This window comes from Anguilla rostrata, chromosome 6 (genome assembly GCF_018555375.3).
Source record: "Anguilla rostrata isolate EN2019 chromosome 6, ASM1855537v3, whole genome shotgun sequence".
NCBI lineage: Eukaryota > Metazoa > Chordata > Actinopteri > Anguilliformes > Anguillidae > Anguilla > Anguilla rostrata.
The window spans coordinates 25235960-25263134 of record NC_057938.1 but is presented as its reverse complement, the minus strand read 5'-3'; the positions used below and the strand labels follow the sequence as shown (position 1 = coordinate 25263134).

General features: G+C 38.2%; 1 protein-coding gene across 2 annotated transcripts; it reads right to left on the bottom strand.

Annotated features, from left to right (window-relative positions):
- Positions 1–17: 17 nt before the first annotated feature.
- On the bottom strand, positions 18–21714 carry chrna2b (cholinergic receptor, nicotinic, alpha 2b (neuronal)). Of its 2 annotated transcripts, none has more exons than XM_064339173.1 (7): positions 21510–21714; positions 21092–21380; positions 13338–13489; positions 6498–6542; positions 5932–6041; positions 2523–3579; positions 18–1788 (listed from the first exon to the last, which is right to left on the bottom strand). In XM_064339173.1, exons 2-7 carry the CDS (start codon positions 21162–21164, stop codon positions 1663–1665), a joined length of 1563 nt encoding a protein of 520 aa, XP_064195243.1. In that variant the 5' UTR covers positions 21165–21380; positions 21510–21714; the 3' UTR covers positions 18–1662. The 2 variants fall into 2 exon arrangements, with proteins under 2 accessions (XP_064195243.1, XP_064195244.1); XM_064339174.1 differs by having other exon boundaries at positions 21101–21380.
- Between the last annotated feature and the right edge of the window lie 5461 nt (positions 21715–27175).

Sequence of the window (27175 nt, the reverse complement as noted above, 5' to 3'; positions counted from 1 at the left end):
AACTCAAACGCACCCCCTACTGAAAAAAGCTTTTATGGAAGTTTTGACCCTGGAATAAATGCTTGCACACAAACATGAAATTATCCAGTTTGCATGACAAGAAGCAGATGTCATTACACTACATAAAGACAATCTTGTAAAATAAAACTATGCTTAGAAAGCTGTTTGTGACAGTACTGACAGGTTGACTGATGTAATGCCATGAAAGGAAAATGGCATTGTCAGCTGTGTTGATACATAATGAGCACCAATCAGTACAGTTCCTGACCTGTTTCCTGACTTCTATTTGTCCAGATAATTTCTCAGGAAATTAAATTAAGGAGCGATCAAAAAAGACTAACATTATTGCCTCTCGGTTTAGAGATTAATTGCCAATTATCTGTGTAATTACATCAGCAAGGTGAGTTATAGTGTTTTGGGGGTTTTTAAAGGAAGCTCAAACCATCTGGAAGCACCCATGTATTTACTGAGTCAGTTTACTCTGATTTCCTAGTGATGTATTGCAGCATTATTTATATGGTATGGGTCAAAGCATATGCTCATGTTTTGCTTGCTGCATTTTAAAAATATTTTTATTTTTTGATTTGCAAAATAATTTAAACATGTACTATACATGAAAGGCAATTCACCAAAGCGTCCTTGCTGTTTTGTCAACCAGTGTGCGTGTTCAATCAAAGGTTGAGAGGCTAGAGCACAGATCTTTAAATTGCTAACAGTCTCAGCTATAATTTTGTTCTTTTATCATACTCAAGTTAATAGTAATTCACCCTAAATAAGATACCTTGAACACACAAACGCATACATGTAAGCTATCCCAAGCGTCTTTTTCCCACAGCATTGCCACCAATACTAACAAATTATCCTTGAATATGACAAAGCATCTATGGCATGTGCCATATTAGACCAAAGGCCGTATCTGGCATGTGCTATATTGGATTGCTCAAAAGTAATGACTGGCATGTGCCATATTACAACAAAAGTTGTCTTTGGCACATGCTGTAATTGGGCAGACTCTGGCATGCGCCACATTGGACTAAAAGCTGTTTCTGGCATATGCCATACTGGGCTGAAGGGTGCCATTGCAGCATTCTATACTGGCTTGAAGCCATCACCCGTGGCCCCTGCACCCTATGTCCCCACTCACTGAATGAGCAGTTGCACTGCTGACACCTTAGTGTGCTGTGCCACACCAGAATCTCTAGGAAAGGGCAGTTCTGTATATCAGCCTGGCATTAGCCTGGCCTATCCTGGTACCAGTATTTTAGTAGACTGAAAAAGGGTGGGAGGTAATGTTAGGGTACATATGTCAGTCCAGAAAAGAAGTTCTGCTTTTTATGAGGCTACATCCTCAATGTGACCACAGTTTCTGCTCCATGACAGAGAGATACAGAGGACAGCAATTTAGACCAAGGAATATGTTTCACACTTACTTTGAATACATTCGTTTTCATACTCTTTATTATACTTTATACCATTGCACTGAAAAATAGGATCCATTTCTCTGGCAGGGAGGCAGGGATTGGGGAGGAGCAAGAGTCAGTACTTTAAAAAAAGTAAGTCCCTTAACTTGAATTGCAGGCAAACTCCCTGCTACATAGTGGAGTACATTCAACGCCAGCATGCTCTCAGCGACAGTGGTGTCTGGGTGCTGATGGGGCTGCCCTAGATCATGCCTGCCAGCCAGGGTGGCAAAAAGAGCCCAATGGTGCCCAGGAGGCACACGATGATGAACATCCACAGAAAAATGCGGTCGATCACCATGGCAACATACTTCCAGTCTTCCTTTACCTGAGGAACAGTGAAACAGGACACAATATCAGTTGAAATCTTGGAGATGATTTTACTGCTTTTATGGATTTTAATGTGACTGAAATTAATTGAATGAAATTAATATTTTAAGGATGGGTGTTCACTAAAATAAAAAATAATATATATCAGGGGTGTCCAATCTTAACGGAAAAGGGTCTGTACACGTGTACAGGTTTTTGTTTTAGCCCAGCACGAAGACACCTGATTCTACTTATTAATTTCTTCATTGAAGGCCACAATTAGTTAATTAGTTGAATCAGCGTTCTGTAGTGCTGGGCTGAAACAAAAACCTGCACCCACATCAGCCCTTTTCAGATAAGATTGGACACCCCGATACATATGATATATTGGAATACTTATGATTATACAGTGTCTTTTGAAGGTATTAAACTTCAGGTAATAATTTACTAGCTCAATCGGTAAATTCAAACAGTAATACACAAGCTGACAGCGTCCCTGGTGTGGAAGCCATTTTTCATAAAGTGATTAGTGCCTGAAATGGGTCCTGCCTGAACACTGAAGCAGCATCCTCCCTCCTTTCCCTCTTTCATCATTTCACTGATCTTAAGTGACTGCTTATTGACTAGGCGATGTTTCTGCCATATTGCTGTCATCTGCCTATACATTATAGGTGAAGGAAAACCTTAGAGGATTCGGACGTAGCCGCAGCTTTGACCTGTGGAACCATGGCGATTTAATATTGGCTCACTCACAGAGAAGTCAGCGTCCTCGGCTCTCAGGTGGTCCGCAATGTAGTGGACCCCCTCCAGGGCGCGCAGGACACTGGGGGAGAACGTGAACCCCTCTTTGGACACCGGGCTGTCCATCTTGGTGGGGTGCTGCTGGGAGGGGTTGACCCTGGCTCCTGAGCGGTGCTGCTGGGGGGGCGCGGGCTTCTGCGGCAGGGGGAAGGGGAAGGGAAAGCCCGGGGCCCCGCCCAGCTCCGAATCGCCATGGCGGCAGTCCACGTCCGTCTCCCGGAGCCAGGTCTCAGAGGTGCTGAGCTGGGCGGCGGGGGGCAGCACCTTGTGCTGCAGGAGGAGCACGCGGCGGCGCTTCTCGTCCGGGACAGGCCTCCTCATGAAGAGCCAGCGCGGGATGAGCTCCAGGAAGACCGTGTGCACCCAGCGGGGCATGGTGTGCGTGCCCGGCGAGCGGTGGTGCACGTTGAGCACGAACACCGTGATGACGATGGAGAGCGTGACGAAGATCATGGTGAAGAGCAGGTACTCGCCGATGAGCGGGATGACCAGCGAGGTGGAGGGGATGATCTCGGTGATGAGCAGGAGGAAGACGGTGAGGGAGAGGAGCACGGAGATGCAGAGCGTGATCTTCTCGCCGCAGTCGGAGGGCAGGTAGAAGACCAGCACCGTCAGGCAGGAGATGAGCAGGCAGGGGATGATCAGGTTGATGGTGTAGAAGAGCGGCAGCCGACGGATGATGAAGAAGTAAGTGATGTCCGGGTAGATCTCGTGGCAGCAGTCGTACTTCTTCGTGTTGTAGGTGCCCACGGCATTGACGATGGCCCACTCGCCGCTCTCCCAGTAGTCCTTCAGGTCCACCGTGTTCTCGATGCGCTCCAGATCGATCTTGGCCTTGTCGTAGGTCCACGAGCCGAACTTCATCTTGCAGTTCTGCTGGTCGAATGGGAAGAAGGTGACGTCGATGCTGCAGGAGCTCTTGTAGATGGCGGGGGGCACCCAGCGCACCTTGCCCGTGTGGAAAAGGTGCGCCTTCGTCATGTGGGTCACAGCAAACTCCCCATCAGCACTGCAGGACACGCAATGATCTCATTAAAGGGGAACTCTAGCCAAAAATCATAATTAAATATGTTGGTCCTCACCTCAAGAATAATACAATAATCAAATTAGTAACATGTCACATTCAGTGTAATACTTTTACAACAGAAAATGTACAGGGCCTCACCACAAGTAACAATTTAACCACGGTATAACACCTCCCCAAATTTAGTAGGCCACAATTCAGCTGAAACTAACAACTAACTCCAACTCTTCAGTTATGTCTTAAAAATCTGCAATATTAATAATTATAAATATAGAGAAAACAATTAAACAGTTAATGTCAGCATTAAACAGTATTCTGTAATTCAAAAAGCACCTCCTGTTTCTTTACGTTATGAGAAAGGAAATTAAGTGATATCAATACTTAAAATGATCTTTTGCATTTGATTATGACCACATCAAATACAGGTTACGCCAATGATTTTGGTATAAAGCAGAAAATACCAAATCATGTTTAGGTGGAATTCCTTTAAACCCAAAGATCAGTGCAATTTGACAAATCTAGTCATTACATTACAATATGAACTTATTGTCCACTCGAAAAGTGTAAATTTGCCTTAGGCTTTACATTGTCATGCATTCATTTTAAAAAGAAAAGTGGACAAATCTTACACTTTGCACATACCTATAGACCTATGCAGCATATTCCCAATTATACATTCCTAATTTATATGCAGCTCCACTGCACTGTTTTGCAACAAAAAACAATGAACAATACTTAATTATAACTTCATAAAAAATTATTTGATTAGCATGGTCATTATTTTATTCATGTTACACTTAATTTCAGTCATGACTCAGTGCTGCACTGTTTCTGTCATGTTGAAATGAAAGGCAGTAAAAGTACACTTTTAAATGTTTCCACTAGATGGCAGAGTAAAGTTATTTTCCAGATTCTTGCAACGATGTTCTTCTAAAATCAGTTCGTAATAGTGTTGATGATCTCATATTCAAAAAAATATATCTGTTATAAGTATTGTAATATCAGATTTCTACAACTAAACAATACATAACATAGAATCCTTATAAAACCAATTTCTAGTCACATTTCTAAGTTAAGCCATTTTGTATACATATTTGGACATAAACACATGCACAACACTTGTTCAAACTGTGTTCAAAATTGTTTTCCCAAAAGCTTGATCAATATTGCATAACCAGTACAGAGCAGCCTTTCACCTCAACCTTTTCACCTTTAAGCTTCTCACCAGTCATAAATACAATGCCATCACATCCACATCTGCTACCTTACCGAGATTATTTGTGGTACATCTGTATATACACTTCTATTAGAAAAATGGTCATCTTAAATGTTTAAACCCTGGGCTGTGTCCGAATAGTGTTTTTTGCTTAGGAAGGTTCCTAACTGAGTGAAATGACCCGGAAGTATCTAAGTGGCAGCCATGATAAGAGCTGTTCTAATTCTCTAAATGCTAAGGAAAGGTGCTTAAGTGCTTCCTTTCTTATCTCCTTTAGCATAGGGGACACTGGACCATCCAGTGAAAAGAATTATGAAAAGAAAGTATATAATGCAGTCCCACAATTTCTTGCAGTAGCAACATTTAAAGCGATGCACCATTCGGCCGTTCACGAAAACAAACGAACAACATGACTGAGTTGTGTGGTGGTTCTTAAGCTATTATATGCATAGGCTTATAATCAGATCATAATCAGCATATTAACCATAGCACAGTGATCTGTCTTTCAAGAAAAATGGATATGAGACGTTTTTGATGATATGTACAATAGTAGATTTGTAGGCCTAACATGTTATGCCTATCTTGCATAAATTTAACAATTATTTTCATACAATCATACTAATTGGGATTCACGATAAATATGAGTGGACAGGAGGGTGAGCGTGAGCAACCATTCTCAATGTGACAACCATTTCGTTTCACTTTTGTGACTGGTAGCCTATATTCCTGGAATGAAGTAATGTTTTTCACCGGGTTGTCCACGTTTATATAGCCTGCCCTGCATGAAACACGGTAAGAACGCACGGGGCGAAGTATCTAAGATGTGCTTTTAGTAGTCCATCTTTGGAACATTGTAGTTTCACCACAGCAGACCCATGTCAATAACATCCGCCGTCACACAATTATGTGGCCTAGTGTAAGTGCAGTCGGATTCTCTTAGCACCGCGGTTGTCTTTTCCTAAGTCCTTATTAATTCTCCTTCACATCTTTCCTTGACCTCATGATGTTTTCCATCGAGGTCAAGGAAAAGTGGTTAGGAAAAGACATAGGACGTAATTTTTTTTTGACTATTCGGACGCAGCCCTGGTTTAAAATCCTAACTAGTTAGGTCAGAGACTCACTTGTTGTACAGGACAATATCGGGGACCCAAATCAGTTCAGAGGGCACCCGGATAGATGTTACATTGTCAAAGTCTGAGGGCTTCCATCGTAACTTGTAGTCATTCCACTCCTGCGAGGCAAACGTGAGACAAATGCATTTATTCAGACATAAAGCACACACACAGGTAAAAATAGATATACTTCCTGTTTTTGTCTTCACAGTACATTCACAGGTATTTGTTTTACAGACTTGTGTAATCAACTGAGGTAATAAAGTGTGTTGAGCAATTAAATATGCATCATCCTTCATCTATATGCACATAAAACAAATGAGTAAACATTATAGAGGTTTTGGATGAACAGTGCTCAATTATATATAATGTGCTACAGTGACACTGAATATTGCATCCACTTGATTCTCGTTAGCTTTTTGTGAGTGGTAACCTAAATGTACCCCAGCACAAAAGCTTTGGCCAGCTTGATCGAACGTGAGGGATAAAAGCCCCGCCACTAGCATTCTCTTGTCAGCAGCTTGGCCATTTAAGTCCCTGCCAGCCTGAACCTTCTGGAAGCCCTGGCAGCTCACCTGCTTCAGCCACACGTTTGTAGTCATCATCTGGTTCTTCTCATCCTGCGGGGAAGCAGAAATGAAAGGGGATGAGATGAGTCAGGCAGCTGGGGCCCATCCAAACGAGGGAGGGGTTCAGAAAGAGGTCAGTTTCGCTGAAATGTGTGGCCAGCACCATCTGCAATGTAATATCCTAATTGAGAAATCTTGGGAGCAAGCAGCTGCTGTGGGATTTGATGCGGAGCTGAAAACCTGCTTTCAAGCAAATTATCTTTCATTGCATTTAAACTGTGTACCCACCTGAGGTTGAGAATCTGAGAAAATAGAAACTTTGGCTGGACATACCAAACTGATCAACTTTATAATAGCCATTTACGTCTTTTGAGATTTCCCTCAGGTTCAATTCAATCTGCAATGGCTGCTTCCAGAAAATGTAAAATTTATTTTAAAACTCAAATACGACTAAATGTTAAATGATGCGTGTTAGGTAATGGCAAGGGCCACTTGTTTGTCTCCACCATGTGACCTGTGGGGATTTAAACTTATTTCAATGGTTATCCTCCAGGGGTCCCCACAGGGCCCCACAACACTATCTCTTTCTGGCAGGGGCCTGAACCTACCCCAGCCTCTGTAAATTCTGTGGCCTCTGTCTGCCTAAATAATCCACATACTCTTAAAACCAGAAAAGGGTTTGAATTATTTTATAAAAAAACTTTTCATACAGGATGCAATGATGATCCTTTTCATTTTCAATAAGCATGCAATTAAAAAAGCTTAGCGTAAACGATGAACTCATTGGTTTTTCCCTGAACTGTCAACTCTGTTCATGTCAAGGAACAAAGCTTGGTCTCTTGCTAGACGCACTGGAGATGCATCCGTTTGGACTGCATTCGGACAACTTATAAAGAAATGCACACCCTCTGTGCAGAAAGCCTGTATAGCTCTTACTCAAACAATTTTCAAAGGTAGTACATAAAATGTAAAAAATCTTGCTACTGACTCAAATTTAATGACTGTTCTATATATGACCATAAAGAGATTTGTTTAGCTTTTAGTAAACATTTTTCAGCAGTGGGTCACCTTGAGCACACAGAACCCCCTCATACGACCAATGATCATGTTCATGCTGTAAACCATGTTCCTCAATTAAACTTAGATCCCATACCTTTCAATGCAGTTTTTGTGGCTCTCCAAGATATTTAATCCACAAAATCACTGGGCGAGGATGACTTTTTTCCTTTAGCACTCTGCTCCACTTATCTCAGAGCAAGTAACTTATATTTGTAGTTTCTCTATTTCATTCTTACACACAGGAGGAGATAAGAGCAATCTTAATAACTATAAACCAATATCCAAACTGTCACGCCTAGTAAAGATTTTGGAATCACTTGTAAATAATGGCATTAAAGTATTTCTCAAAAGAAATTCTATTTTGAGCCCTCATCAATCTGGATTTAGAGCAGGGCATAGTACCATCTCCACTGTCACTTCAGTCACAAATGGCAATGCCTCTGTGGTAGATAAGAGAAAACACTGTGCTGCACTTTTTGTTGATCTGACACTGTCGATCTGACACTAAAGCATCTGACGCTGTTGACCACCCCTTGCTTTTGCAGAGAATACAAAATGTTGGTTTTGATTCAAATGCTTGAGCCTGGTTCCAAAATGACCTCTCTGAGACACAACAATCTGTGAAATTGGGAAATATCCATTATTTGGGCCATATTTACTAAGCATGCCACAAATTACTGTCAGGGCTGAAAAATTATCCATTGCTGCATATTTTCAATTTAGCAGGGTATTTACTAAGGCTAGTTATGTAAATAAGCACAGCCACAGCAAGTTCATATAAATGCACTACCAGTATTTAAGATCTGCACATGTGCAATTTAAACCTCTACCGCCTCTCAAAAATTTCCAAAAAACTGTCTTTGAGTCAGTAAAAATGTGTTCTGGAAGTAATATTTGTGGTAAGGCTTTATTTCTATTTCCAATAAATCAAATCATACATCATTTAAAAAAAAGTTACTTGCCTTTGAAAAGTTAGTGTGGTGTTCTGAGTGTATTCTATGTATTTGAGCTGGAATCTAGATAGCCAAAAAATCATGACCTGTATAAATGCAATAACAGCCATAACACTTACACTGTCTCTGAGTTGCTATAACAAACAATGTGTGGTTTGTAGTTATATGTTTACCAGAATGCCATTGAAACAGAAAACGAGAGGGTTGGTAACCAGGGAGGTCTGAAGGTTCGGGACAATACATAGTGTTGAAAATCATCTACATGTAGTGTCCTTTTGGGAGACATTAAGCATTTTAAATGGTGTTTAATATTTATTAAATAAATTAATTTTTACTCATTAACATGTTTGACTTTAAGTTAGTTCAGTGTTTAATGTTGAATGTATTCTGCTCATTTGCTTGCTGCGTTTACATATCCTCATCTTCTGGATGCTCCAAGTGATTAATGGAAAAAGAAAGAGCTGCCTGGTCACAGGCATTTATAATAAGCACACAGCAGTTGGTCTGTATGGTTGGCTATTTGCTTTGTAAAAGCTTACCTGGGTGTTAAGAAACAACCAAAAGCAGCTTTCCTCATCTATTTGGACATTACCACAACTAAATTCATGCTAAGTTACGAAGTTGCTCGTGCATCAATGTTTATGCAGAGTCACAATCTGAGGATGTGTCTTACATTACCAATGGAAATGTGTTTCCTTGATTAACATTAGTTTGTACTGATAAAAAAGCTGCGTATGCACATTATAGAGCATTTTAATTTAGCTACTGTTAATGACTACTGACATGTCAAAGCTGTTTGAAGTAAAATTTCATAGGGCTCAGCTCAATTTTTTCTGAACAAATGAGCGAAATCCAAAAAATTTACATTCATGGCAACCCTCCCCAACTCTAATCTGCTGACAAAGTCTCTTCTTAAGAATGGCCATTCTTGTCTTGTGCAGGAAAGTTAACATCCGCTTTTTGCAGATGTTAAAAAAACAGATGCAATTACCTTTGCCACAAGGGCCACTAGCCATAATAAATCAGCTGCAGCAGGTTATATGCATACATTTCCATTCTTGTCACCCATATTTTTTCGGTCTACCATCAGAACGCTCTAAAATGTATATGCATTAAACCCAAAAACATGCCAATTTTAAGGATGCTGCATTTCTCTTCTTTTACCAGCAAAAACCTTTGGTGTAGCACCATAATAAATATGGAAAAACGCTAGAGTATGTCTCGTTAGTATCTATAAAAGCCCCACTAATCCTTATCAAGTATTTACCAATAACAAAAGGTGTTCCTCAGGGATCCATTTTGGCTGCAGAGCTGTTTACAGTTTATATTTATGATATAATTTCATCTTTAAAGGAGTACCATGGTGATTTTCACACTTTCTCGGTTTTGTGCTATTTGCACAAGAGGCATTGAAGAAACACAATGAGCAAAGTATTAAATATGTCCGTTCTGTATTTTTGGAGAAATACGCGTTTTAAATTCATCGTCCTATTTTCAACCGGTTGAGAAAGTTTTTTGCTACGTCACGAATACAGTAACCACTCCCATTTCCACGCCCCGTAAAGAAATCTGACAGGACACACCGTCCTGCTGTTCAGACAATGCAAATATTTGACTAAAGTTAGGTTCACTTAAATTAGAGTGCCTTTAGATTATTTCTGGTTATATTCATTTAGCTAGCTAGCTAACGTTAGCTAGCTAGGAGGTTTGCTTTCATAAGGCAATGTTATCGATAACATTAGCTTGCTAGTTTGCTTTTATGAGGACGTTATAGTTGTGTGATGGAGTTGGAGTTTTGGGAGACCAACCGCGACTGAACAGGGGGGGTTCTTTAAGCTATTAACCAGAGGTAAAATAGCCACAAAGTCTCAAGAGACACGGGAAAGGAAAACAATACTCCTTAGGGAGAGTATCCCAAAGAAAAGCTCTACACAACCCACGTACTGGGTAAAAAAAGAACTAAAGCTTAAGGAGTATGAAAATAAAACAAAACTGCCAGAGCAGAAAACGGGGCAACTCAAAGAAAACAGACCTCGAACCGAGGCTGAAAAAGTAAAACCCTAAAGAAAGAATACTGAGCTTAGATTGTGGCACTAACTGGTTGCCAACAATCTAAAAAAGCTAAAGACTGTTGTGCTAATTTTATAGCCACAACAATCCAATATCGCAACTCAATCCTAATCCTTTACCTTTACCTTTACCTTTACCTTTACCTCGCTTGACAGAATACCGGCTTTCGTGAAACATAAGTGACACTGAAGCAAAGCTTATCGGCTTGCTCAGGGTTTAAATAGAACACCAACAGGTGCAAATAGTAAAAGGAAATTTGCACGTGTATAATTCAATCAACTCAAATGGCCGTAATAACTGAAGAAAAGGTGCATGAAAAACCAATGGCCGTAATAACTGAAGAAAAGGCGCATGAAGAAAAAGAAATGGTGGCATCAGCCAAAACCATGACAAGTTGTGCTTTTATCTTAACTTGGCTAGCTAGATAGCAAAAATTATAATTGGATATAAGTCAACGTCCTTACCTTAGCTACCTATCGATACTTGATATACTACTAAGCTAGCTAGCTTGTGAAAATTCAGTCTCCCAAAAGAGAGCGCGTATCATGGGGGTAGCTATGGTAACGGGGCACGGTCTGTCAATCATAGCTAACTGACAGTTCTCATTACCACGCCCAGACGGTTCGGGTGAATTTTTATAGTGGGAAATTTAGGCTTAGAGAAATATGTTTTAAAGTACATTGAAATGACTGAAGAATAAAAAAATTATGCACATTTGTTTTGTTGTTGCCTGAAGACAACTGGGAAGTGTCACGTTCAACCACCATGGTACTCCTTTAACTGACAGGAGTGGAACCCAGTGTTGTCTTCTGCTGCCCATCCTCTTCAAGGTCTGATGCGTTGAGCATTCAGAGATACCCTTCTGCATGTGTGCGCTTTCTGTAAAATGATCATGTTACTATATCACTTAATTGTTAAGTTGTTCTATAGGCTGGTTCACGCTCCAAGTACCTTGAGACAGGACCAAACTTGGAAAGACTGCTTTGATTTTAGTGTGCCACATTCATGGAACAGTTTACAACCTCTCCTACAAATCAATTTGCTCATTCCTTTTGGACACTTACAGAAATATGATCATAACCTTCACAATTCTGTTTTCAACTGGAATGACTTGCATTATATACTGAATCTTCTCGTAACATTTAAATCTTTGATTCTAACTTTTTATTTTTTGAAAGTTTTTAACAATCATTTTATTATTTTTAATCTTATAGTAATTTTTGTTTTATGTTGTTGTAATCTTAGCACCACTACAAATGAGGGCTCACACCCTCAATGTGTTTTCTGAGACCTAAATAAAAGTTGAATGAATAGGCATTCCAATGGCACAGTCAAGTGACTAATCGTACAATTGAGTTTCTAATTGAGACATTTATAAAAAAATAATTATTTAATCTAATATGAGTTAAGTCAGAAAGGAAAGGGAACATGGATGGAAGTTCAAATTCTGCGAAAAGCATGTCTTTGTGCCAGTGGTCCTCACTATTGGAGAGCCACAGGGTCTACCAACTTTCCTTGCGATTAAGCACTTGAGTGGCACAGCAACTGATCACTTAAAGCAGTTGTCACACCTTAAGTAAATTTTTTAAATAAAAACCAGCAGATTTTGTGGCTCTCCAGGACCAGGATTGAGTACCACTGCAGTAATAAGAAGAATGCATCCATATAAAGCAGGAGATTCTAATCTCATCTGAAAAGGGCCGGTGTGGGTGCAGTTTTTTGTTTTAGAAGAACTAAGACACCTGATTCTATTTAAAGTCCATGATTATTTAAATAGTCATTAATTCATTTTTTAATGTAACTATTTTTTTCAAGTTAAATATTATATAACTGTTCTCATTATTAATGTGTGCATTTGTCTAACAAAACTCTATCATGCCCCTGTACAACATTTTAAAATACTATGGCATGCCCACAGTAGTAAGTAATCAAACTGATTGTAACGCATGAGTGTCCCTTGTGAACATTGCTGTCAATAATCGTCTGTGCTAAATTAGTGGCAATTACTTCACAAACTTAAACTTATTGATATGGTGCAAATGAGACAATTGTTTGAGAAGGGCTTTGACAAAGAGGCTATTGTGACCTCTAGCTGACGGAGGACTGAAGTACCGTGTGAGAAAATAGGGGGAGACAAATTGGTGGCCACTGGTCATGACCCTTTAAATAGCCATGTACAGTATGCTATGAAAGGCACTGTATTTGAGTCTATGGAAGTAATCAGCAGTGTTCTCAGATTTCAGTCTTGGGCAGTCTGAAGGCTTCAAGAGCTTTTTTTGAAACATAACTACTGAGTTCATTCAGTATATTTCTATGTTGGGGAAGTTCAGTTGTGGTCCTCAGTCTTTGAGTGGCATCTGGGGACACCAGCACAGCAAGTGCAGGGCTCTATAGCCTGGTAAGGAAAATCCAATTATTTGGGGTTTCTCAATAAGGGAAACAAATTTTTTTTATTATTGTTGGCTACAATATTCTGAACTGACTCAAGTCTGCTATTCCAAGACAATATTTTGGTCCACACTTTGGTTGTCTGAAAATAGATACAATGGATTCATTTATTTCATAGAGTGCAGATGAAGTGTATTGTAAAAAATTAAACTGTCTGATTGATGCTATTGGAAATGAATACAGGGGTCAATATTCTGAGGCAACCCAAAAGGGTGGGACTTTAGTTGGTTGGGCCTGAAAACCTATTCTGCAAAATATTATTTTCCATCAGCAAATAATAAATAAATAATTGGACAAAAAATCTGTACCAACTCACCACATCAATCAGCTGAGCGATGGAGAGACCAAACTTGACGATGACCACATCGGAGATGTTAGGCACAGGTCTTGACCACTTGTTGTAGCCAATGAAGAGCTTTTTGAAGAGGTCATCTTCAGCATGGGAGTGTGTCTTATCAAAACAGAATGCTAGGACAAAACATTGAACACATTGGTCAGCAGGCATCTCATTATAAACATAACATAACATAACATAATGACGAGAACAGGCCATTCAGCCCAACATTGCTCGCCATTTTCCTGACTAAATGAGTCCTCTGATTACCTACAGACTAGATAGTATTGGATTTATACTCAATACTATATATCCCAGCATACTATTGGCCTTTTTTACTGCTACAGCTCAGTGCTAAAAGAAGAAAGGACATATTGTGTTCTCTCAAATTGAAGAGGACCCTTCTGTTAGCAATTACTGAATAAGAAAGACACTTAGGGCTCTATTTTATAGGGCTGGTGCATGGTGTATGATGAGTGGTTGCACTGGTGACATGGCATTTTTGTCCTTTTTTGATGCACTTGAGCCGGTTTGGTAATTTGGGGACTTGCTACAGTATGTGCCAAAGTGGGAGGAGAGGTGGGTGTGTCAGCAACTGAAATTTTGGTGTCAGAGTAGTCTATGGCATAGATGCAGACCAGCGTACAGAGATTTTCTATTTTTCAGGGCTTTCCCAAGCAATGTGAAAAATCATAACCCATTCAAAAGCCAATCAACTTTTTTTCCTGGATCATAAGCTGTCCAATTTAACTTTGATATAAATCCTCCCAAAGAGGAAAAATGCTTACTTTACAGTACATTTATCATTCATCGTCTTTTTTTTATTTTCTTTTTTTCATGTTAATTCATGTTTTTAATTGTTTTGGCCATTCTGTAGTACCAGGGTATTGCCTTCCGTTCTTTCTCTTACACCTGTAAGTAATGAGAAGAATTAAGAAAAAAACACAACTTGAACTTGAACAATCTTTTCATTTTAATCATGTGGCTGTAAATAAAACGATGGCTACATGCAGGTTGAATGCATTAACTGCATTAGTTATCTCCATATACCATTAGGTAACCTCAAAATAAAATGAATGTGTGAATTTGGAAATAGTACAGGTTCTATGCCATTCGAAACGAAGCAAAAACCAGGCAAAAAGTCACCTGCAACGTATGTAAGCCCTACTAATCCTCCAAAAGATATTGGTCAGTTCAGTTTAGTTTAAGTAAGCCATGCCATTGTTGTGAATTAATGATGGACTCATGCATAGGCTGACCAAAATCCTCCTTTTCCCCAAACATTTAATCATTTCATGGATTGACAATATCTGTCCAGGTGGGATTTCTGAATTCCTAAATTGTCCAATTAGGTTTTGCTCATGCCATAGACCATATATAAACAAAGGAAAAGCAAGCAATGGTGGCAAGAAAAAAACAGACGGTATATCGGAAGAAATATTGGGAAGAACAAAACCAAATGGGGGAGCCCATGCTCCTTTGTCCAGTTCAGAGTGTGGGTTCATAGCATCTGCTCCTTCTTTAACCTTAACGTTGCCTCTATCATTTTACATGTAACATAATAACATAGACAATAACAGACACTTAAGACATGTACTGTATGTTTGAAGTAGGAAGTAGGGTGTTAAGCAATATTGTCAGGATTACTTAATGTTATGTTGGTGGCTGCAGTTTCAAACTACAAAATATCCAACAATACAACACTTTCCTCTACTGCTTCTGGTTAATTGTACTATTAACTATATCTTTTCATTGAAATGCTGAAATGCCTTGGTGTAAAAACACATTTTGAACTGAGATGAGCATGCCCCGGCTAATGTAAAGAATTCCGGTACTACATAATGGAATGCCCCTGAAATTGTCTCAGAGGATTTATTTCAGGAGTTGCAACTATCATGCTGTTAGTATTAACACTGTGTCCTAAATTATATGCTGTCAAGAACTGAAAGTTGCTGAAAATTCTGAACCCTCCAGATGGAATCACTCTCTGAAAGCAGTCAATAAATAATTTCAAATAAACCCCAATGAAAGTGTTTGAATGTACCAAGAAACAGCACGTTCATGGTAATTTTATAACACTGCATGTATGAATCTATCAGTTTATTTATTGCCTGAATGATACGCTCTGTTATGTGAAGTCTGGTTGCTAGCTCGTTAGTATGTTCTCCCTGTTGATGGGAACCTTATCTTACTTGAGAAGGAACAGAAATCTATGTGGCCGTGAATACATGTTGACAGGTTGACTACACTATTGGCACATCTAATTAGAGAACCTCGGCAACTCCTCAGTCCATAATTACTGTTCGGGCTTTAATCAGTCTGATCGGCTGTAATTGTGTGTCACTCAGGCCTTAGCAGTAAATCTATTGCGCAGATTTTTGAAGGCAGAAGAATCCAACTGGGAATTTATTTAGACCATGTTTTTCCTATATTGGTGCTGATGCTAACTGCAAGAGCAATGATGTCGGAATAAATTCACAGCCTGGATGACACGATAAAATGGGACGATGTCAGGATGGACAACAGTTACAGGTCAGGCTTCTTAATTCACCCTTGTGAAATGTCAAAGGGATGTTAATGTTTACTCATTCTAAGACACTACAGTTCTATGAGAATAACTTATTCACCCATCATATCAGTTTAAATAAGCAGGAATAATAGGACGTGTGCCTACTGTTGTGATTGCATTGCAAATTGGGCCATGTGTCATATGAACAGGCTTGTACACAGGCTTAAGCACAACCAACGCTGGAAGTCATAAGTAATTTTTATTACTGTGCACCAGAAATACTTTTTTCATCTCACAGTGTGCTTGTATGGATTGATTCATTGCATATTAAAAAAAAAATGTTTGCATTTCATAAGGTCAGCATAGACACCAAAAGACCAGGATGCCATAAAAGCAAGCGTATGCGTTTGTGTGAATACACACATGCATTTATATGGTTTCAACTAACAATTATATGTTAATGTGGTCTTTCTAACAATCCTGCTGGTTAGAATTTGAATTCAAAATCCATGTTGTAATGCTGTAATTGGAATGCTGTACAGTAGTTCCACTTAAATCTTTCTAGCATGCTTGAGATACCTACTGTACATAACCTAGCTGATATTGTAACCTGTAGGCAGTTTGACTCTATAAAAACAAGATGTTTAAAGTCCTTTTCTGAGGACATTAGGAGCCAAACAGGTTTAGCAACATCAGCCAGGAAGAGCTACTCCCAGCAAAAGTGCATGCAGCTGAGTGAGGCACAGCAGGCTTGGCCGAGCGAGATCGCCCCCCTACCACAGGCCTTGCAAGGAGTACTTTCATTTACTGCACATAGCACACATTCAGTGGCCTGACCCACCATACTATTACCTGCAATAACCCAGCAGTACACTGTAAAAAGAACTATATTTTTATAGTAAAATGTTTGAATTTACAGGGTTTCACCATTTAAAAAAAAACTAAGTCATGCTGAATAATGGCAATAACTCAATTGCAATCCCATAAATTACAGAATCTATACAATTAAGTAACAGGATTCATACTGTTTTTTCCTTCATTAAATAGTTTTTCACTGGCAACACTGATGTTTTTTTCAGGATATTTTTTTACAGTGTGCTTTAAATTAATGTGTGCTCTTAATGATTTAATTAGCGCAATAATATCTTGATCAAATATTGTCTTTCAGCTGATACAATATGTTTTCTGAGTTAACAATTCATGTTATAGTAAAAACACTAGAAACATAACTACAATATGGGGTACAACAATATAATATATATCTAACATTTAATTTAAAAAAAAAAGTTTTTTCATCTATCAGGTTCACAGTTAACATTACATTTTCACACATTTGTGCACTAAAAAAAAAATAATCTCACGTGGGCCAAAGGCATAGAATACCACAAAAAGCACTCATCCCAGTAGAAGGTAAATAAACATAAACAAACATCTGTTAATATGATCAATGCTAACCTTCCATAGTTCTGCAGCCTCACTTTTATTTTAATAGCTTAAACAACTGTTTTCTCAAAATCCTGAACTAGTCACACTTTTTATACCATAAAACACTTATACCAATTAAGACCGCCATTCTGCTCTCAAGTCCAGCTGATAGGAATGTACTGAAATTATGTTATACATTAATATTGGTATGATGACTATGGCAATTAACTGGCTACAAACACAAGTAAAGACAAACAATAAGCAATAAGCATAAGTGTTAGGAGATACCTAAAGCACGTAAGAATACATACAAGATGCATATGTAGCCATGCATACGAGAACCATGTTGCCTGAATTAAGAGGCCACAACTAGAAACATCTGCACAATCTGAGCAATTTGAAATGGAAAAGAAATTGTGAGAGTCATTAATAGTCATGAAAAATGTATGATGTAAGTGCTAAGCTATTATGATAGCTAGTCTATTTTATCGTTGCACCACAATAAGTATGTCACTTTTACTTTTATTGCACCATGGGGTATGACTGCCAGCTCACAAAATACTTCTCACCTGACTGTCATGTACAAGAAACAAGATGTTAAATATTACAAATCAGTATTTGCAAAAAAAAAAAAAAAAAAAACTGCTTTAAAAATTTAATGTACTCCTCAAGCCTTGTAGAGTACGGTGAGCAGATAATTTGGGAAAAATCTGGCATTAATACAAAATGCATGAAAGGTTCAATGGGGATTTATAGGCAATATATTTGATCTTCACAATATTCCTTATAACTGAATTAAAATAGTACATTCAAATGTGCTGAAATTAAAAGAAGATTTTCTAATCCTGAGGTGGGCTCATTTGTAACACCTATTGGCTTTGCTGCTATGTCAGGTAAAATCCAGACATTTCATAAAGTATATATTTTTTCTCTCCTAAATTACTGTAAGGCTTGTGCAGATTTTGGGTGGAGATCAAAGCCACAGAGTAGTCAAGATCTGATTTGTGACGAGAGGTGATAGGTGACCAGCGCCCCAAAACATCTTGTGGATGCTTCCCAAGCTTCCCCAGGAGGTGAATTTCAAAGCACAAAGGGAGGCGTGTAAATGCTTTGTTGGCAGTTTGCAGAAAACCTCATGCCTCCTGGTCAGACCACTGTTATCTGATCTCCTCAGATGTGCATGACACTCATCCCACTTTGGTTGTCAGCGTCGCTGCTTTATGGATATGCCTGATGAGCCAGCAAAAGGGGGAACGCTGAACAAATCAGCCTCCTTGGGAGGTTCCTCTAAGAATCTACAGTCTAATATAAACACATTTAAAGTGTTGTGACTGGTTGTTGAATGTGAGGGTGATGCTCAAAAAGCATATGATATATTCTCCAATATGCAATTCAATAAGGCTTGTTTGATAACCTATCAAACTAAGGAAACAAATTAAAAAGTCAAGGGCTTTCCAAGGGGCTGAAAAAAATCAATCAGAGACATATGCTCTACAAAGCATATCTTACTAACCCCTCCCCCTTGAAACATAAGTTGTATTCCTCTTATCGAAATAAATTGCATCATCTCATCAGAGCTGCCAAACGACAGCGCTATCTTACTAAATTCGCTGAATCCAGAAAAGACATGAGAGAAACCTCGACAATCATCAAAGAAGTTGGGAATAAGGCATAATACCAGGAAATACCATAATAAGGAAATACCAGCCCCTGTCATGAATTTAAAAATGGGCATGATAATGACCTGATCTCAGATCCCATTGAAATCCCACCAAGCTAATGAATTTAACAGTTTCTTTGTCAATACTGGACCCTCTTGCTAGTGTAATATCACATATCCCTATGACTTCCCTTGGAATACTGTTTTCTCAGTGAAGCTTACGTTAAGCTGATTGGGAGGGCTAATGACATTTTTGTTTTATGACATCATTAACAAACTCAAACTATATGCAGCTGGTCAAGATGGACTGAAGCCCAGTCTTCTCAAGAAGTGCTTACCTATCATATGGAAACCTCTTCTGCATATCCTATACAACTCTCTCTAAAGTGGCAGCTTTCCTGACAAATTCAAATGGGCCAAAGTCATGCCAGTGTTTAAAGCAGACGATCCTTCTGTCTTTTCCAACTACAAACCAGTCTATTCTTCCATGTCTTCCTAAAGTACTTGAAAGAATAGTGTATAATAGACTCACCAATTTTTTTCTGACCATACCGTCTCTACACCCACCAATATGAATTTAGAGGAAAACACTAAACTTCAAACTTCAGTTGTATGGTATTAAAGGTGTTGAATCACAGTGGTTCAGAAGTTAGCTATCCAATCGCAAACAGCTTGTGGAATGGTTCTGGATTCTGAATCAGAGCCTAACATTTGGTTTACCTCAAGGATCCATCTTTGGTCCCCTGCTACTTTTGATATATAAATGAACTGTATTTAATTTCCAAAAGCATGTTCTTTGTCCTTTTTGCTGATGAGCTTTATCTAAGATAAAGACTAATAAAGACTACTATAGCTTAATCACCAAAACTAAATAAAGTTCACCACTGGTTTCAAAGCAAGAAACTGTTCCTAATTGTAAAAAAGAAAAAAAAAAAAAAAGTTCTTACATGCTATTTCTACCCAAGAATATACATGGAATAGACTGTGGGAAGAATGTTTATGGCTGCCAATATTCTAACTAGAGTTCCTAACATCACGAATCTTGGTGTTTTGATTGATGACTTGAAACAAACTTGAAAAAAACATATATTTCCAATAAATTTGCTTAGAATGTTGGTGGTATCATCAAAATTAGGCATGTTCTGAAATTATTACCACTTTGTACTACACCCTGATATCCTCCTTTTCTCATACTGCAACATTGTATGGGCGAGAACCTAAAAGACAATCCTCAAAAATATTTTCACCTTACATAAGAAATTTGTCAGGATATCAACCTTTTCTGGACTACTCGCCAGCTCTGCACCTTTATTCCAAAAAAAATAATCCTCAACATCTATGACATTAATGTTTTCCAGATCTGTCTATTTGTTTTTCCAATACAGGATGAATATCCTCCCCAGTAGCTTCCACAATGTGTTTTGCCCAATAACCAAGTACACAGTTATTCCACTAGAATTCATCTGACCTCCTCACTCCATACTTTAGGACAACTCAAGGTCAGTTCACTGTTCGCTACCAAAGACCATCCCTCTGGAATAATCTACCTAACCATCTCATTGTACCTCAGGCTCATTGTTTAAAAAAATCTGTAAAAACACCTCATTGTCTATGTAACCACTCCTTATTTTTCCCCTGTGTCTTTGTTGTCTCTTTGTCTTTATTATGTTGTTGCTGTATGTAGTTTTATTAATGTTACTTTTAATGTTTTTTTTCAGTCGTTGGTTAACTATCGTTTTGCATTTTCTTGCTAGGGGAACGTCTCTGTATAAGCCCTTGGGTGGGGTTTGTTTTATTTTTTTCATCTCTCATGCACATTTAACTTGTGTCATACATAAAATAAATAAATAAATAAATAAGTGCACTGCGCTGTCGATGACTCGTCAAAATTCCTCAAATAGATATGTTGTATAATCACATGGGCTACTGTTCATGAAATACGTCGCATGTGATATGTGGCTGAAGGTGGATATAGGAACGTTGATGGGTTGAGACATGCAACGTATTTCATGAAAGAATCTGAGCCGATTTTTAAAAATTAGTTGTGAAAACCAGCTCGGCCAGCACTGCAACCATGCTTTTCTTATCACCAAGAATTGATGTTCAGTGTGACACAGACGCGAAACAAGTAAACACACTTACTTGACTTACATAAGAAGACACAACAGAGTAACGTGGTTCTTAAGGAGAACCGACCGTTGAAGTCCAGTTCCATATTTCCACCGTGGAGCAGAGATTTTCAACTTCGGAACACATAGAGTATAATTTCCCAGGAGACTGTTTTCTCTGGAGTGTGGTTACCTTAGACTCATTTTATACGGAAAACTTTTCAGCTGGCATGATATACGAGAGTCTTCCACCACTTCAATCCTTCTTTATGAGGCGCACATGACAGAAACTGGGTGTCTTCAGTTTTGACTTGCCACTGTGCCTTAGATTTAGGGGCAAAACAGAGATAATGTAACGGTGGTCCAATGTTCATATAAAACCAAGAATACTAATAAAAGTGATAAGCAAATAAAAACCAAGCATTATTTAGCAATTAAATTAATATTCTTACGTCGTCACTGGCTTCGGTAGTGAACGGCATACTGCTTGCAGGTTGCAGAACTTGAGCTATCCATTTCATGGTTCTGAAATTTAGTAGGCACATCCAAACGACTGGCTCATTGAGTCTGAAAGGCGGTTAGCCTATAACAGTGAACAAATATCCCTTTTTCTTTCAATGTAGCACTGATATTGTCCAAAGTTTCTGAGTGGGAGCCAATCAACCTGAAGTCTTAAAATGTCCAACAAAATTACATTTGCACAGCTATTAACAAGGTTAGCTCATGCTGGTGGCCACGCGAGTTAGTGTCTTATTTACGTGCGTAGCCTATAGGGCCTATTAGTTGCTCCTACTTACATTACGTTAATTTAGCAGACGCCCTTACCCAGAGCGACCTCAAATCAATGAAAACATAAATACATTCACTTGGTTGGTCGGAGCAAGAGTGCTAGACCTGGTTTATGATTCCTATTATATAGCAACCCATAAGCTCATTTTAAAGCGACATTTTGAAACATAATGTTATCTTACAATGATCACAGGATTAAGAGCAAACTTACCTTATTTGGACCGTCCAGTTACAAGATTCTGCGTGAACGCATACTGTTGCTTATAGCCCGTAAATATTTTTTCTTTCACTTACTTTGACAACGTTTGAAAAATATTTTAAACATTCATTGTAAACCTTGCCTGAAGTTCAAAAGGTCTCGTAAATGGATTTGTTCTCCACAAGTTGCAACTTAACATTCTGTCCGAAGACATGAGGAAAACCGGGGGTAGACAAGGGATTAAACGTTTACTTTCCGTTTAATTCAGCCATCTTCATTGATAACTTGTGTTGGAATCTTTAAGCAGAGTCATCGTTTTAGCATTTAAAAAGTTTGTATCCATCCCCATGACATCGATGGAAGCGCCCCCTGGCAAACGCTAAACTGACAGCATGCCCCCCTGCTCCGTTTCTCTTCAGCTCCGGCACACACTCTGCCTGAATGATGTCAGAAGACAGAGGGAGGGACTCATTTGTACGAGTCAATACATCAACGCAGAACATAGACGTCTTTTGTAGTGGATATGCCATTTCTTAATATTTTACTAATTTAGGGAAACATAATACTGTTTCAAAGTATCGGAAAGCAATAAGACAGACAAATAAATAAATAAAATGTTGTTTTTGGTGAAATCATAACAGTGGTGAATATCAAGTCGATATCAAGTTAGTGGTTAATGTTAACTATGCCTATGGCCACAGCATATATTGCCTTATGGGCTCGTAATATTACTTTAGATTTCATAAATCACATACGAACTAAACGTTCGAAATATACAGGGCAGGGGACTGGTGTGGAATTTAAATATACATTTATGAATGTATTTTGCATATAAAGGGACACGATGGCATTCAATATTTGTAACCTGTTTGGAGTAAGGCACCGCTGGCATCATATTCCTTTTAAATAAAACGCATGGTTCTTAATGTACCACAGTAACAGTTACACACGAATCTTAACATTAATCGTCACTCAGCAGGATCAAATTATGTGGCGCATGCTGCAAATAGCTGGTGAGAAAGTGAGAAATGCGCACTTTGTTCGGCCAGATATTCTGTATTAGTTTGATTGAACGCTAGAGGGCACTAACAGCTGAATAAATAGAAGGTTGGCTGTCGTCAGGCATATCGTTTGTGGGAGCAATAAGAAGTACAGGGAACCTACCTTTACGGGAAATTTGATTTGAAAAAAAAGCGAATGTAAGTTATATATTTCTAATAGCCTACTTGTTAAAATACATAGGATATTTCCATTTCAATCTTTCAATTGTTTAATAGATTCATAAAAGCAATCCAATTCCGAGCCAATATTGTATAATATATTATAAAATAACATACATTATAAAATACTGGATCTAACAGGAAGGTCTCCTGTAACAAGCAGTCACTGGACCCTGAAAGATGAAGCATAATTGAATCACAAATCTGAAACTCAGATTGAAAACCACTTCACATATACAGACAGGTTAAGTATACACTGCAAATCAAGCTGCCACTGACCTTGGACATCCGGGTCCACTAACGGTTTACAGTCAGATGGGAATTAAATCATTTCCATTTTCTAAATCAAGACCAACTCAGGCAGTGGAAGGAGGCAGACTGGAGCAACATACTCAGCTCCCCTGCAAACTCAGTTACACCACTGATACAGATGCATGACCCTCACCACTGGAAGGCAGCTAGAATGATTCATAGAAAAAAATTTACCCAGAGAAAATGATTTAATTGGACATGTCAGGCATGTATCAAGGGCCTTATTCTTTGTGTGTGTTTTGGGACTGTGTACTGTCTAAGCACACATGCAGACATGCACGTGCACACAAATTTATGTGATGCTGTACAACATATCTCAACAACTCATATTGTTAGCGTACAAAAATGGTGCAAAAAATCTAGGCCTGCCATCAATAGTATTGATATCAAAATGAGGACAAGTGGTAAGATAAATGGTAAGACAAAAAACACAGGGCCAAGTTACATGAAAATGTTTTTAAAACATTGAGTAGCATAGCTTTGGAATAGAGCTTGTTTAATTTGTGTCAGCTAAGAGAGAAATATTGTTTGTTGTAACATGGCCCCATTTTGAAATTAATACTTTTAAGCTTATGTTGTCTGCCCAGGAGTTGTGTTATTTAGCTGATTTTAAGCTGGGTGTTCGTGTGTGTAGGCTGCTCAATCGTTTTAAAAAGATTAGTAATGAGAAATATTGGTATTGGATCGGTATTGGCCGATACTGAATGGTATTGTACTCAGATCAGGTTAGGAGACAAAACAACATGGATCAAGACATCCATAGTTTTTGTTGAGATATTGTTTTTTTGTACTGTGTCAAGAGGCACTGATTATAATGCATATAAATGTATGAATTACTAGATAATTAAATCTAGAGAAACATGCCTACACATACCTTCATTCTAGCTCAAAGAAACACATAGGTGTGGCTTTCAGTCACTTTTCCTCTTGCATGAATTACAAATACATGGAAATGTTTGTCATGTTTTTAAATGATTTACGCAATGTGTTTTTAATGGATTTTTGTATGTACACGGTAGACCTACTAATTGTTTGCATGTAGGTAGTGCGGTGTTTGGAAGGTAGCTACAATAGGCTAGGTAAAAAGTAGTTACAGTTGAAATACTACAGTGGTCAATTTGACTGTTGTCACTAACAAAATCTAGAAATCTGTTGTCATGATATATATTACATTACATTACATTTATTTAGCATGCACTTTTATCCAAAACGACGTACAAAATGCATATGGCACCCCCTTCATGACTTTACCTAAACATATGTTTTGAATATTCTGATATAATTTGAATATCAATATTGCATAAGAAAATAAAGTAATTAACACGTTCTCATTTCAATGGCCATTAATAGTCAAATTGACAGTCAAATTGTCATTTATCTTGCCAGTACACTTTTGATCACTGCCTGTAACAAAAGGGCTCCAATAGCACCCAACTGCAGGCCAGCAGAACAAACCCATTGCTGGGCAAATCCTGCAATAGTAGCCCAAGGTTTTAGGGCCTAACTTGTAGTCATGTAGCTATTTCAGTCATGAAACAATATTGTATGGGTTTCAAATACATTTTAAATATAAATTACAACAAATTACAGGAGAAAAAATGGCAAAATTTAAAATAATTAAATAAATTACTAAATAAATGAAAGAATAAATGGATAAATAAATAGCCTAAACACCTGTCCATCCCTCCATTATCTATACCCGCTTATCCTGAGCTGGGTCGCGGGGGGTGCTGGAGCCTATCCCAGCATGCATTAGGTGAGAGGCAGGAATACACCCTGGACAGGCCGCCAATCCATTGCAGGGCTAGCTTAAACATAAATACAATACATATATAAATCAATGTACAAGTGTAATAGATTAAATAATTTATTTACTTATTTGTTTCTTGATTCTTTCATTTCTGTATATCTTTATTTCTATATTTATTTATTTCATTATTTCTTCGTCTGTATAATAATGAGAGGGCAGTCAATCAAAGTATGTCATGGTGTCACCTTATTCTCAGTTATACTCAAGTGTGTACATCGAATGTACGTTCCTTGGCTTCAACATTTACGTTAGTAGGGGAGAGCGGGACAAAATGTAGTACAGATTTTTTTAGGTGGTTGCATCAGAGCTTGAGCATCATGTTTTGGGTTAAACACTCAGAATGACCCTCTTTGTCACCAATGAATGGCGAGAGATTTCGATAAATATTTCAGGACATATTGCCAAATTAAAGTCTGTTTTGGCTATATGCAAGTGAATTTTGTTTTATGCAAGTATTTTTTGGGTGCTACATTTTGTGTGTATGTCAAGGAGTCCAAATGAATGCAGGTGAATTGTAAACGGTCTTTTAGTGACTAAGAGAGTTTTTACATAGCATGCTAGCTTGCTGGGATTGCTATCCAGTCAAAGGTGCAGACACACCCCAGGTCTGTGACCAGTTTGTCATCAGTCACACGTGGGCTTACCGACTTCTTTCATGTCTTGGCTTTCATGATCTGCATGTCTCAATGTCAATTTCGGTGTAAAATATAGTTTTTAAGCTTTTACATGTAAGATGACTAGGATTGCACATGAGTTTTGTGTCATTTTAAGGCTCACCAGCTTGCCACCTGTCACTAGTTACGCAGTCTCATCCGCTGCTTTCATAGCTACTAGATAAGATATTCAATCTCATCTGATTTTGCTCAAAAATATCTTTTTTTGATTTTGATGAATTTTATGTCAAATTCAGAGTAAAAATGTAGAATCAAGAAATTGATATATACAGAAATAAATGAATCAAGAAATAAATACAGAAATAAATGATTTTAGAAATACCCATTTATGTCAGATTTTATTTATTTTTTATTTGTTTATTTATTTATTTTTGTGTACATTAATTTATTTTCACCTTTTTCTTGCATTTATTTATTTATGTATTTATTTATTCATTCATTTATTGAGTCATTTATTTAATTCTTTATTTTAATTTCAGGATTTTTGGTAATAAATGAGTTTCACACAAAGATTATATAGCGGTCATTTAAAGCATCATTTAAATTTTTTTGGACAATTAGTTAGCAAGCAAGACTCTTTAATGACTCTCTGTGGTCATTAAAGATCCCATGACACTTATCGCTAAGAGTAGGGGGTTCCCCGGTGTCCTGGTCAAATCCCAGATCTGGCTTTCGCAAAAACATGCCACTAAAAAAATCATCCCCAGATTTAATTGGCTAAATAAATGTTCTCTCCCTCTCCACCTTCGCTAATGTGTGGTGAGCGTTCTGGCGCAAAATGGCTGCCGTGCATCACCCAGGTGGGTGCTACACATTGGTGGTGGGTGAGGTGAGTTCCCCTTCACTGTAAAGCACTTTGAGCATCTGGAAAAGTGCTATATAAATGTAATTAATTAATTAATTAATTACGATGGTGACCATAAAGCTTTTATAACATCCTTTTGCCTGTGTGTTGGAATGTCTCACAATTAGATACTTTGATCCTGTTATTTTGATCAGATGTTGTTATTGGCAGATGCAACTAAATATCCAATGGGGATAATTATTAATTGTGGAACTAGGACATTTCTGATCATGTAACTGGCTGGAAAAAGCAGAAGGAAAAAATGCAAAA